This window comes from Rhinoraja longicauda, chromosome 11 (genome assembly GCF_053455715.1).
Source record: "Rhinoraja longicauda isolate Sanriku21f chromosome 11, sRhiLon1.1, whole genome shotgun sequence".
Classification (NCBI taxonomy): domain Eukaryota; kingdom Metazoa; phylum Chordata; class Chondrichthyes; order Rajiformes; family Arhynchobatidae; genus Rhinoraja; species Rhinoraja longicauda.
Genome location: NC_135963.1, coordinates 60,524,817 through 60,538,659, shown reverse-complemented (window position 1 = coordinate 60,538,659; position 13,843 = coordinate 60,524,817). Strand labels below are relative to the sequence as shown.

Genomic DNA, 13,843 nt, shown 5'->3' with positions numbered 1-13,843 from the left:
CTGGTTGAACATTGTCCTGCTGGTTAGCCATTCTTCACACACTGAACTCCAACTGGTCTGAAGCATTCTGGTACAACCCTAAGCTGTGCATTCACTGCCTTAGATGTACACAGTACACGCCCTCATCATATGTAGATCTATCGTGACTTTACACACCCATTAGTTTCACTCGTCCCAGGCCAATACTCTCTCATGAATGAGCCTTTTGTACACCATCCTCTCCGCCCACAATTCGCGTGCCCATGACTCAGCACGGCGGTCCCTCAGGCTGACTGAGATCTGTGCATCTAGATAGAAAGGAGAGGTCCAGCATGAGATAGCATGGTGGCGCAGACGAAGAGTTGCTGCCTTATAGTGCCAGCGACTCAAGTTCGATCCTGACCACTGGTGCTGTCGGTACACATTTGTACCTTTTCCCCGTGACCCCATGGGTTTTCACTAGGTGCTCTGGTTTCCTCCCACACTTCAAAGATGTCCGGGTTTGTGGGTTCATTTGGCTTCGGTAAAAATTTGTAAATTATCCCTAGTATGTAGGATAGTGCTAGTGTAAGGGGTTGGCACAGACATGTGGGCCGAAGGGCATGTCTCCACGCTGTATTTCAAAAATACATTAAACTAAGCATTGAAACATGAATTTTGGCCCAGATTCCTCACCGACTGTGAACTATCCATTTATGCTAACCTAATCCAACATTATTCTGTCTGTATTGTCATCAACCCCCCCTCCCCCCTCACAGTGGTAAACTAAATTGATTGGACATGATTTGGAAAGGCACACACCTGTCTATATAAGGTCCCACAGTTGACAGTGCATGTCAGAGCAAAAACCAAGCCATGAAGACGAAGGAATTGTCTGTAGACCTCCGAGACAGGATTGTGTCGAGACACAGATCTGGGGAAGGATATAAAACAGTTTCTGCAGCATTGCAGGACCCGAAGAGCAGAGTGGCCTCCATCATTCTTGGATGGAAGAACTTGGGAATCACCAGGACTCTACATAGAGCTGGCCGCCCGGCCAAACTGAGCAATCGGGGGAAGAAGGGCCTCTGACAGAGCTCCAGAGTACCTCTGTGAAGAAGGGAGAACCTTCCAGAAGGATAACTATCTCTGCAGCACTCCACCAATCAGGCATTTACGAGTGGCCAGATGAAGCCACTCCTCAGTAAAAGGCACATGACAGCCCACTTGGAGTTTGCCAAAAGGACTCTCAGACCCTGAGAAACAAGATTCTCTGGTCTGATGAAACCAAGATTGAACTCTTTGGCCTGAATGCCAAGGGGCACCACTCATCACCTGGCCAATACCATACCTACGGCGAAGCATGGTGGTGGCAGCATCATGCTGTGGGATGTTTTTCAGCAGCAGGAACTGGGAGACTAGTGAGGATCGAGGGAAAGATGAGCGGAGCAAAGTACAGAGAAATCCTTGATGAAAACCAGCTCCAGAGTGTTCTGGACCTCAGACTGGGGCAGAGGTTCACCTTCCAACAGGACAATGACCCTAAACACACAGCCAAGACAATGCAGGAGTGGCTTTGTGACAAGTCTGTGAATGTCCTTGAGTGGCACAGCCAGAGCCCAGACTTGAACCCGATCGAACATCTCTGGAGGGACCTGAAAATAGCTGTGCATCGACGCTCCCCATCCAACCTGACTGAGCTTGAGAGGATCTGCAGAGAAGAATGGGAGAAATTACCCAAATACAGGTGTGCCAAGCTTGTAGCGTCATACCCAAGAAGACTTGAGGCTGTAATCGCTGCCAAAGGTGCCTCAACAAAGTACTGAGTAAAGGATCTGAATACTTATGTAAATGTGATATTTCAGTTATTTCTTTTTAATTACTTTGCAAAAAATTCTAAACACCTGTTTTCACTTTTTCTATTATGGGGTATTGTGTGTAGATTGATGATTACAAAAAAATCAATTTTAATCCATTTAAAAATAAGGCTGTAAACTAACAAAATGTGGAAAAAGCGAAGGTGTCTGAATACTTTCTGAATGCAGTGTAGCTTTAGGTCCCAGCTGTCCCAAGACCACTCAGTAAGGAATGAGTTCAAATATGTTTAAAGTGTGGGCAAAATAATTGTAGGACTGTTTGCTAATACTGGATGTGTTCAATTTTACAGTACCAAACAAGCCAAATATTACAATTAAGAATGTTGATAACACATCCATTGAAGTGACATGGCAAGAGGATGTTAATGCCTCCGTTTTCATTCAAGGTAAGAAAGTTTCTGCAAAATGTAAGCAAGCAGCAGCAATAAATGTGTGTTATTTTTAGATTGGGTTGGAAGGAACTGCAGATGCTGGTTTATACCCAAAGTTTACCCCACACCACCCTCCACCTCTACTTTAAGTCTGAAGAGAGATTCTGACTCGAAACGTCACCTATCCATGTTCTCTAGAGATGCTGCCTGACCCACTGAGGTACTCCAGCACTCTGTGAAACGTCACCTATCCATGTTCTCCAGAGATGCTGCCTGACCCGCTGAGTTACTCCAGCACTCTGTGAAACATCAACTATCCATGTTCTCCAGAGATGCTGCCTGAACATGCTGAGTTACTCCAGCACTCTGTGTCTTATTTTGGGTTGTCAGTCAGAATTTGTCACAGCAGTTCCTGCCTTGGTATGGGTTTGCCAGTTGTGGAATCTCAATATATTTAGTGTTTTTTGGTTAACACCAATGCACATATTGGGACCAACACCAATAGCATATTGGTTAACACCGATGCGCTATACAGAAAGGGCCAGACTTTATCTGCTAAGGAGACTCGGGTCCTTTGGAGTGCAGGGGGGGGGCACTCCTAAGGACCTTCTACAACACGGTGGTCACATCGGCCATCTTCTATGGAGTTGTCTGCTGGAGCAGCAGCATCTCAGCGGCGGAGGGGAAGAGACTCGACAAGCTGGTCAGGAAGGCCAGCTCTGTCCTGGGTTGCCCCCTCGACTCAGTGCAGGTGGTGGGAGAGAGGAGGATGATGGCAAAGTTAACATCGCTGCTGGACAACGACTCCCACCCCATGCAGGACACTGCACTGCACTGAGTAGCTCCTTCAGTGACAGACTCCTTCACCCCAAGTGCATGAAGGAGAGATATAGGACGTCCTTCCTTCCCGCTGCTGTGAGACTGCACAACCAGCACTGCTCCCAGCAGATGAGTCAACAATAACAGTTAAGGAATACACAGTAAACTGATGACAATTTATCCTTGTCTTTACTTTTATTTATAATGAATGATCTCTTGCTATCCACTTTGCTGCTGTAACACTGTAAATTTCCCCGGTGTGGGACAAATAAAGGAATATATTATTATTTTTGAAGACGTGAGATGGGAATGTTGTGGCTTCACTAGCTATCTGCAGCCTGATTCAATGGAACAGGTAACAGATGGCCTCGTTCAAGTTGGGGTGAAAGATGGAGTCAGGAGTGAGAGGAGGCTAATGTTCAAATTGTGAACTCACTGAATGGACATTCAAATGTTCGGGAGTACAATAGTGTGACATGTACATTGGAATTATTTTACTTCAGTAAAAATCGTACGACATGCAGGCACGAGGGTGTAGGAATTGTCGATTACACTGAGACAATACGCAAGATTCGGCATGTTTCTGCACCATTTGGTATGACTCAAGTCCAAAGTTGTAAAAAAAATCTAGTTTTAACTTGGCTAGAAAGGTCCATTGAGAGAGATAGTTAAAACGTAGATTATAGAAGAAAAAGAAAACGTACTAGGAGCCATTTTTGCGTTTATTAGTTATTTTTGCATATTATTATTATTACCTTGTATCCTGCTGTAGTTTGTACACTATTGAGATAATGTGATGCTTACATAAGGGCTGGGCGGAGCTAGAGTTACGGGAGTTTGGTACATGCTGGCAGTGTGAGCCAAGAACGTGCTGACAGAGGTTATGCCAAAGGTTCCGCCAAAAGATTCATTAGCCAAGATGTAATCGGTTGTAGATCTTATTGACAAGAAGATTAATACAGATTTCCGCCGAAGATAAATCTGGCAGTTCATATCGATCGCATAAACTGTGGTAAAATTCCATCTTAAGCTGAAGCGATCAGCTTGAATCTAGTCCTTGGAAAGCTCAGAGAACTTGCCTACGCAAGAGACGAAGTGTGAAATCTGATCTGAACTGGAGTGATTCATCATAAAATCTGCCTAAACTGGAATGATTTATTGGAATTTACTCTTCGGAAAGTTCAGAAAGCTTGTCTTCGCAAGAAACGAAGGCTACGAACGTTTACTGACCAGGGAGAGATTTATTGCCAAAATCGTTCAACCGCTGAATTGTACAAGCAGCTCGCGGAAGCTGAAGCATTATATCTGTCTCTTAGAGTTATTTGTAGAGAATTATATATATATATATATATTTTTTCATATTTCAGATACAGCGCAGAAACAGGCCTTTTCGGCCCACCAAGTCCGCGCCGCCCAGCGATCCCCGCACACTAACACTATCCTACACACACTAGGGACAATTTTTACATTTTCACCCAGTCAATTAACCTACATACTTAGCTCTTGGATAGAGAGTGTGGGAAAAAACAGCAGAAATCGTAGTCTGCTTTAAATTAGTTTTTCTGTGTGAGACAACAAAAGCTGTTTTCGAATGATCAAGAGCTTGGAATGCCAACAGCGTAGCAACTGCCTTGGGAGTCCCTGGTTACCAAGTCTTGTTTAAAAAATACCTAAGCAAGATAAGTGACCAAAGGCACATCTGGCTTTCGTCAACAAGCTCAGAATGTCTGAAATTAAATCTGATGTTCAGTCACAAGGTCGCGATAGCGGAACACGGCCAAAAGTGGGAAAAAAGCCATTAAGCTTACTCAAATTGGCAAAGACTTGGCTTAAGTAAACAATGGGAAGCTGAAGAGACGTAAATTAATGATGGCTGAGAAAACCGTGGAAAACATCAAAATGCTAATAAAATCAGAGGTACAGTTCAATCTGAATCATCTTAACCACCTCAAGGACGAAATCTACGGCATCTATGAAACATTGAGACTGCTACAATTAGCACCAGAAGACCAGCATAAGCAAGAGAAATGGATGCAGTAGGTGGTAGAAAATCTCGATGGATTTAACCAAGATGTTGTTGAATGGCTAAGCCAAGTAGGTCATGAGGCCGTACCCTCCAATGTTGAGGGCGCCTTATGCCAGGGTGGCGATGACGCAGACTCCATTGGACCTGGAGATAGTGCTTCAAATATTTCAACCTCTAAGTTGAGCATCAAATCTTGTGCATCTTCGACGCGCTCTGCTCGTAAGGAGGTCAAGGCCAAAATGGCCGTTCTTGCTGAACAGGCTGCCTTCATGGAAAGTATGCATGAGATTGAGGCACAAGAGCGGCAATTACAAGAAGAACAGAAGAGAAGACAACTGCAAGAAGAAGAAGTTTGGAGGAGGGAGAGCGATCGATTGAAAAGACAGAAGGAACAATTGAAACTAAGTGCTGAAGTGGCGGACCAAAGCTAAACTTACTGTAGTTGGCGCTCCAAGATCAAGAAGCAGCTCGATTGTATCTGATAGGATGAGTTCTTATCAAGGACGAGGAGCTGCTCAAAGCCAGGTGCCAGTTTGACGGGAACCATCCGTTACTGAACCCTGGCATGAATGGGAGCCACAGGTTGTTAGACCAAAGCAAACAACCTGGAGACCATCGGTTAAAGCTAGTGGTACGGCACACTTTACCCCACATCCTCTTCAAGGACAGACGGCAGGGTTTCATGAACTGAGGGATGAGCAGGGAAAGTTTGCTTGCACTAAATCCCCGGAACGTCATGATGGAGACCAAACTAACATGTGTGACCTATTACGGAAGCAAAATCAAATTAAAATCAAAATCAAAATCAAATCGGTAAGTCAAGAGAGAAGCCAAGGACGACCAAAAGCAGTTTCGCTCTGGCTGCCGAACCCATGGAAGAACAGGCCCAAGGGAACCTGACAACTAAAGGAGAGAAAACTGACCCACCTATCGGCAAGCAGCAAGATCATTGTCTGTTCTGCAACACGAGGGGACAGACACTGGAGAAGTGTCGGCAGATCAAAAAGAAGGGACTAAAGGAGAGAAGAGAATTTATAAAGGAGAAGAGAATTTGTTTTGGATGTTTAAAAGAAGGTCATATGAGCAGAAATTGCAAGAATCGTTTGACTTGTGCTGTCTGCAAAGGAGACCATCCTGAGATACTTCATTTTGAACAGAAGGACAAAGAAGAGAAACCTGAGCATCCAGCCAAGGACCAAGCGAGCCAGAGTGACGCCACTCCTCTTTCTCCGATGTATGGACATATCGGGGCCGGCGAAGAAACTTGCATCTTCTCGATCATATCAGTGCAATTGAAGAGCTACAATGGGAGCACGGTGTTGCAAACGTACGCTTTCTTGGATGGTGGAAGTTCAGTTACTTTCTGCACTGAAAGCCTGGCAAGAAGGCTGAAGATCTCAGGACAAAGGAAGAGGTTTATCCTGCATACCATGAATCAAAGAAGGTCTATAACCCAGTTGTGTTATTTCAGGTTTGGAGATATCTGGTCTGGACAGCAATGATTTTGTTCAATTACCAGATGTGCTTACCAGTAGGACCATTCCTGTCTCACGGTCAAACATTCCTAAACAGGAAGACAGGAATATCAAGATAACTGAAATAGACTCTGGTATTGACTTACTCATTGGAACTAAGGTATTGGAGCCTTGGGAAGTGGACAACAGCAGAGAGGATGGAGCATTCGCCATGAAAACCTTGTTGGGATGGGTTGTTTGTGGTCCACTGAGAGAGGACCACGACAACAGCATTGGAAAAGGCTTTCCTACAGCGGTTATTAATCGAATATCCATTGTTAATGGCGCATGTTGTGCCTTTGTTTAAAAAAGGTTCTAAAAGTAAACCTAGCAATTATAGACCTGTTAGTTTGACGTCTGTGGTGGGAAAATTAATGGAAAAGATACTTAGGGACAATATATATAATTATTTGGATAAACAAGGCCTGATTAGAAACAGTCAACATGGATTTGTGCCTGGAAGGTCATGTTTGACTAATCTTCTTGAATTTTTTGAAGAGGTTACCAGGGAAATTGATAAGGGCAAGGCTGTGGATGTTGTCTATATGGACTTCAGTAAGGCATTTGACAAGGTTCCACATGGAAGGTTGATTAAGAAGGTTAAATCGTTGGGTATTAATAGTGAGGTTGCAAGATAGATTCAACAATGGCTGAATGGGAGATACCAGAGGGTAATGGTTGACAATTGTATGTCAGGTTGGAGGCCAGTGTCTAGTGGAGTACCCCAAGGATCTGTGTTGGGTCCACTGTTGTTTGTCATTTACATTAATGATCTGGATGATGGTGTGGCAAATTGGATTAGTAAATATGCAGATGATACTAAGATAGGTGGTGTAGTTAATAATGAAGTAGAGTTTCAAAGTCTACAGAGAGACTTGGGTCTTTTGGAAGGGTGGGCTGAAAGATGGCAGATGGAGTTTAATGCTGATAAGTGTGAGGTGCTGCATTTTGGTAGGACAAATCAAAATAGGACGTACAGGGTAAATGGTAGGGAATTGAGGAATGCAGTGGAACAGAGGGATCTGGGAATAACTGTGCATTGTTCCCTGAAGGTGGAATCTCATGTGGATAGGGTGGTGAAGAAGGCGTTTGGTATGCTTGCCTTTATAAATCAGAGCATCGAATATAGAAGTTGGGATGTAATGTTGAAATTGTACAGGGCATTGGTGAGGCCGAATCTGGAGTATGGTGTGCAGTTCTGGTCGCCAAATTATAGGAAGGATGTCGACAAAATGGAGAGGGTACAGAGGAGATTTACTAGAATGTTGCCTGGGTTTCAGCACTTAAGCTACAGAGAGAGGTTGAACAGGTTGGGTCTTTATTCTTTGGAGCGTAGAAGGTTGAGGGGGGACTTGATAGAGGTTTTTAAAATTTTAAGAGGGATGGACAGAGTTGACGTGGGTAGGCTTTTCCCTTTAAGAGTGGGGAAGATTCCAACAAGGGGACATAGCTTCAGAATTGAGGGACAAAAGTTTAGGGGTAACATGAGGGGTAACTTCTTTACTCAGAGGGTGGTGGCTGTATGGAATGGGCTTCCGGTGGAAGTGGTGGAGGCAGGCTCGATTTTATTATTTAAGAGTAAATTGGATCGGTATGTGGATAAGAGGGGATTAGAGGGTTATGGTCTGAGAGCAGGTAGATGAGACTAGGTCAGAGAGAGTGATCGGCGTGGACTGGTAGGGCCGAACGGGCCTGTTTCCATGCTGTAGTTGTTTTATGGTTATATGGTTATATGGTTAATCTGGAGGAACTTCTGGTCAAACAATACAATCATGACTTCAATGAAGAATCCAGCAAGGACAAGGAAGAAATGTCGAGAGAAGAGGTAAAGTTCATGGATATTATGAATCGTTCGGCAAGGATGACAGATGGACATTATTGTCTGGACTTACCTTTCAAGCAGGAAAATACCAGCATGCCCAACAATCGGTGCATTGCAGAGCAGCGTATCCAGAGCTTGAAACGCAAGTTTAATAAGGATGAAAGGTTTTGCAGTGAATACACATCTTTCCTCACGGAAATGATTGATAGTGGTTATGCTGAAAAAGTACCAATGGACCAGCTGAACTGTAATGATGGGAAACTCTGGTACATCACTCATCACGGGGTGTATCACTCGAAGAATGGAACCATAAGAGTGGTCTTTGACTGTGCGGCAGTCTTTAAGGGGACATCACTTAACTGCCAGCTACTACAAGGTCCAGACCTAACTAACTCACTCATTGGAGTTCTCATCAGATTCAGGCAAGAGCTGGTTGCTTTGATGGCGGATTTTAAAGCAATATTTCATCAGGTCAAGGTACCGGAAAAGCATGTTGACTATCTACGATTTCTGTGGTGGTCCGACAGTGATGTGCAGCAAGATCTTGTGGAATACCGGATGAAGGTACTTCTTTTCGGAGCCGTGTCGTCACCAAGTTGTGCAAACTTTGCATTGAGAAAGACTGCTGAGGACAACAGAGCACAGCTTTCGGAAGAGGTGGTAGACACGGTGAAGAACAACTTTATATGTGGATGACTGTTTGAAGTCCATGCCTTCGGAACTAGAAGCCGTTCGGATGGTAAAAGACCTGACTGACATCTGCCAAATGGGAGGATTTACGCTATGGAAGTGGATCAGTGATAGCCGTTCTGTACTAGCATCCATTCCTCAAGCAAGTAGGGCTAAAGAGATCAAGGAGTTGGACTTGGATCAGGACAATCTGCCGATGGAGAGAGCACTAGGATTGTACTGGTGCGTGGAAACCGATGGGTTCAAGTTCAAAATTGCTGTACAGGAACGACCATGCAACATGTCAGTAGTTGGCTCTATTTACGATCCTCTAGGATTTCTGGCACCATTTACTCTGTCTGCTAAGTTGATTATGCAAGAACTCTGCAAGGAGAAGCTTGGTTGGGATGACGATATACCCCAAACTTTCCATCAGAAGTGGACAGGTTGGCTGACGGATCTCGACAAGATTGCAGAAGCCTACCAACTTTGGTCAAATCAGAAATGTACAGCTACACCACTTCTCAGACGCAAGTGAAAGTGGTTATGGTACTGCTTCATATCTGAGACTGGAAAATCACAGTAAGAAAGTGCATGTTGCATTTGTAATGGGTAAGGCCAGAGTGGCACCACTAAAACAGATGACGATTCCCAGAATGGAGCTTACAGCTGCAGTCTTTGCCGTTAAAGTTAATGTAATGCTGCAGCTCCAGCTGGACAAATCCGTTTTCTGGACCAATAGCACAACAGTGCTTAAATACATCAACAACGAAAACAGACGCTTTCAGACGCTTGTAGCTAACAGAATCGCTTTCGTGAGGGATGTTATTGACGTATCGCAATGGAGATATGTTAGTACAAAGGAAAATCCTCAGATGAAGCCAGAGGACTAAAGGCAGACCGCTTCTTAAACTGGAAAAGAAGGAGACTGAAAATTCTGGCTGATGGGCAAAATATTGGAGACTACACATGGGTACGTGCGCACCGTTTGGTTGCAGACTAAGAACAATATCTGCTACTGGAAGCTGATACTTGACTTAACATGGACTGATGATTTTGTTGATTGAATAATTACTGTAATGGATTAGACGCCAATATATAGTGCATGTCTTTTGACTATGGAGTTTATTGTTTATTAGTAATTGTTGTGCTATACACATAACAATTAGGGGCCGGTGTGTAGGAGGCATTTTTGCGTTTATTAGTTATTTTTGCATATTATTATTGTTACCTTGTATCCTGCTGTAGTTTGGACACTATAGAGTTAATGCGATGCTTACATAAGGGCTGGGCGGAACTAGAGTTACGGAGTTTGGTACATGCTGGCAGTGTGAGCCGAGAAGCTGCTGATAGAGGTTCAGCCAAAGGTTCCGCCAAAAGATTCATTAGCCAAGATTTAATCGGTTGTAGATCTTATTGACAAGAAGATTAATACAGATTTCCGCTGAAGATAAATCTGACAGTTCGTATTGATCGCCTCAGAAGGCAGTGGAGGCCAATTCTCTAAATGCATTCAAGAGAGAGCTGGATAGAGCTCTTAAGGATAGCGGAGTCAGGGGGTATGGGGAGAAGGCAGGAACGGGGTACTGATTGAGAATGATCAGCCATGATCACATTGAATGGCAGTGCTGGCTCGAAGGGCCGAATGGTCTCCTCCTGCACCTATTGTCTATTGTCTATTGTCTATCACATAGACCGTGGTAAGATATGGAATTTTACCTAGCAAATTAATAACCAGTCGATGACAAGAGATATGCCAATATGTTTATTGCGACTTCAGATAAAAATGTCTAACTAACTCAAACGTCGAGAAGGTCTCTGTTATTGTTACTGCTCGAGTCATAAAGCTTATCATTTCACCCGATCTATGCAAGTGGCAGCTTGGAAGCTAATTGATAGACGAGAAGCTGGCCGCTACAGGTACAATAACAAGGATATTATTATTGAATATCTTAGTTAAAGAAGCTGGAGCAACAGGGAGAGGTTGGTCAGGCTGGTTTTATTCCTTGGAGTGCAGCAGTCTGAGGGGTAATCTTACAGAGGTGTACAAAATCATGAGTGGAATAGCCGGGGTGAATGCACAGAGCCTTTTACCCAGAGGAGGGGAATAAAACAAAAATGGAGGACATAGGTTCAAAGTGAGAGATTCAAAATGTAATACAAAGCTAAAGGACAACTTTCTCACTCATAGACTGGTGGGTATATGGAGCGAGCTGCTGGAGGAGGTAGTTGAAGCAGGTACAATAACAACATTTAAAAGACACAGACAGGTACATGGATAGGAAAAGTTTAGAGGATAGGGGCCAAACGTGGGCAGGTGGGACAAGCTTAGATGAGCCATCCTAATCGGCATGGATGAGTTAGGCAGAAGGGCCTGTTTCCACGATATATGACTCTGTGACTTGCAGAAGTAAATTTTCAGAACTGGATCATTTAACATTTTAGTAAAATAATATATGGATTTAGGTAGGGTACTTACATGGATAGAAAATTGGTTGACAGACAGAAAGCAAAGAGTGGGGATAAATGGGTCGCTTTCTGAATGGCAGGCAGTAACTAGTGGGGTACCGCAAGGCTCTTTGCTGGGACCGCAGCTATTTACAATATACATTAATGACTTGGATGAAGGGATTAAAAGTACCATTAGCAAATTTGCAGATGATACAAAGCTGGATGGTAGTGTGAACTGTGAGGAAGATGCTATGAGGTTGCAGGGTGACTTGGACAGGTTGTGTGAGTGGGCGGATGCATGGCAGATGCAGTTTAATGTGGATAAGTGTGAGGTTATCCACTTTGGTGGTAAGAATAGGAAGGCAGAGTATATCTGAATGGTGTCAAGTTAGGAACAGGGGACGTACAACGAGATCTGGGTGTCCTAGTGCATCAGTCACTGAAAGGAAGCATGCAGGTAGAGCAGGCAGTGAAGAAAGCCAATGGAATGTTGGCCTTCATAACAAGAGGAGTTGAGTATAGGAGCAAAGAGGTCCTTCTGCAGATGTACAGGGCCTAGTGAGACCGCACCTGGAGTACTGTGTGCAGTTTTGGTCTCCAAATTTGAGGAAGGATATTCTTGCTATTGAGGGCGTGCAGCGTAGGTTTACTAGGTTAATTCCCGGAATGGCGGGACTATCATATGTTGAAAGACTGGAGCGACTAGGCTTGTATACACTGGAATTTAGAAGGATGAGAGGAGATCTTATCGAAACGTATAAGATTATTAAGGGGTCGGACACGTTAGAGGCAGGAAACATGTTCCCAATGTTGGGGGAGTCCAGAACAAGGGGCCACAGTGTAAGAATAAGGGGTAGGCCTTTTAGAGCTGAGATGAGGAAAAACTTTTTCAGTCAGAGAGTTGTGAATCTGTGGAATTCTCTGCCTCAGAAGGCAGTGGTGGCCAATTCTCTGAATGCATTCAAGAGAGAGCTAGATAGAGCTCTTAAGGACAGCGGAGTCAGGGGGTATGGGGAGAAGGCAGGAACAGGGTACTGATTGAGAATGATCAGCCATGATCACATTGAATGGCGGTGCTGGCTCGAAGGACCAAATGGCCTCCTCCTGCACCTATTGTCTATTGAAAGGCGTGGATAGAGTGGATGTGGAGAGGATGTTTCCACAGGTGAGAGAGTCTAGGACCAGAGAGCACAGCCTCAGAATAAAGGATGAGAGATGATTTAGTCAGAGGTGGTGAATCTGTGGAATGCATTGCCACAGTCGGCAGTGGATGCCAAGACATTGGGTACTTTGAACACGGAGATTGACAGATTCTTGATTAGTACAGGTATCAAAGGTTATGGGGAGAAGGCAGGGAATTTTCACCTTAAATCTGTCCTCTGATCCTCAATTCACCTACTCTGGGCAAGAGACTACAGCCGACTCAACCTCTCCCTGGCCCTCTTGCCAGGGCAACATCCTTGTAAATCTGCACCCTTTCCAGCTTGACAACATCTTTCCTATAACATGATGCCCAGATGAGTGGGGGTGGGGAGAAGGGCAAGGTGGGGGTGGGGAGGAGGGAAGAGTGGGGGTGGGGTAGAGTGGGGAGGAGGGTAGATTGGGGTGGGGGGGAGAGTGGTGTGCGGGCCGGGAGAGTGGGGGTGGGGGGAGGGAAGGGAGGTGGGGGGGAGGGGAGGGGGAGGGGGGAATAGGTGTGGGGAGGGGGGAAGGGGGGTGGAGGCAGGGCTGCGGGGAGTGGGGTTGGGGCAGGGGGGGTGCAAGTGGGGGTGGGGTAGGGGGATGGAGTGGGTCAGTGGGGGGAGGGAGGGCGGGGGATAAGGGGGATTGAGTGGGGGGGTTGAGGATGCTACACCAATACAGGAGAGGCATGGTTCCAAGGCTCGCTCACTGACACCCTCTCCCCTTGCCTCTTCCCCCTCTACGCGGAATGGGCCCAACTTGGTCTAGTAATACTCTTAATGTGGCCTCACTAACGTCTTATACAACTGCAACATAACCTCCCAACTTCTATACTCCATACTCTGACTGATGTAGGCCAATGTGCCATACGCCTTTTTGACCACCCTATCTATTTGCGACCACCTTCAAGGAACCTGCACTCCTAGATCCCTCTGCTCTACAACACTTCCCAGAGCCCCACCATTCACTGTGTAGATCCTGCCCTTGTTAAACTGTTCTCATCCAAATCATTGATGTAGATGACAAACAGTAATGGGCCCAGCATCGAACCCTGAGGCCCACCACTAGGCACAGGCCTCCAGTCCGAGAAGCACCATCACCCTCTGCTTCCTTCCAGGAAGCCAGTTTTCTATCCATTCACGGAGAGCGGAGTG

At 45.1% G+C, this 13,843-nt stretch overlaps 1 protein-coding gene across 15 annotated transcripts in view; it reads left to right on the top strand.

The window, feature by feature from the left end:
- Window positions 1–13,843, top strand: part of ptprc (protein tyrosine phosphatase receptor type C) — a 174,527-nt gene that overhangs the window by 104,515 nt on the left and 56,169 nt on the right. For all 15 annotated transcript variants that reach the window (XM_078407841.1, XM_078407840.1, XM_078407839.1 and 12 more), the window contains one exon: window positions 2,126–2,221. In XM_078407841.1, coding sequence (XP_078263967.1) covers window positions 2,126–2,221 — 96 coding nt within the window. The remainder of the gene's footprint in view (window positions 1–2,125; window positions 2,222–13,843) is intronic.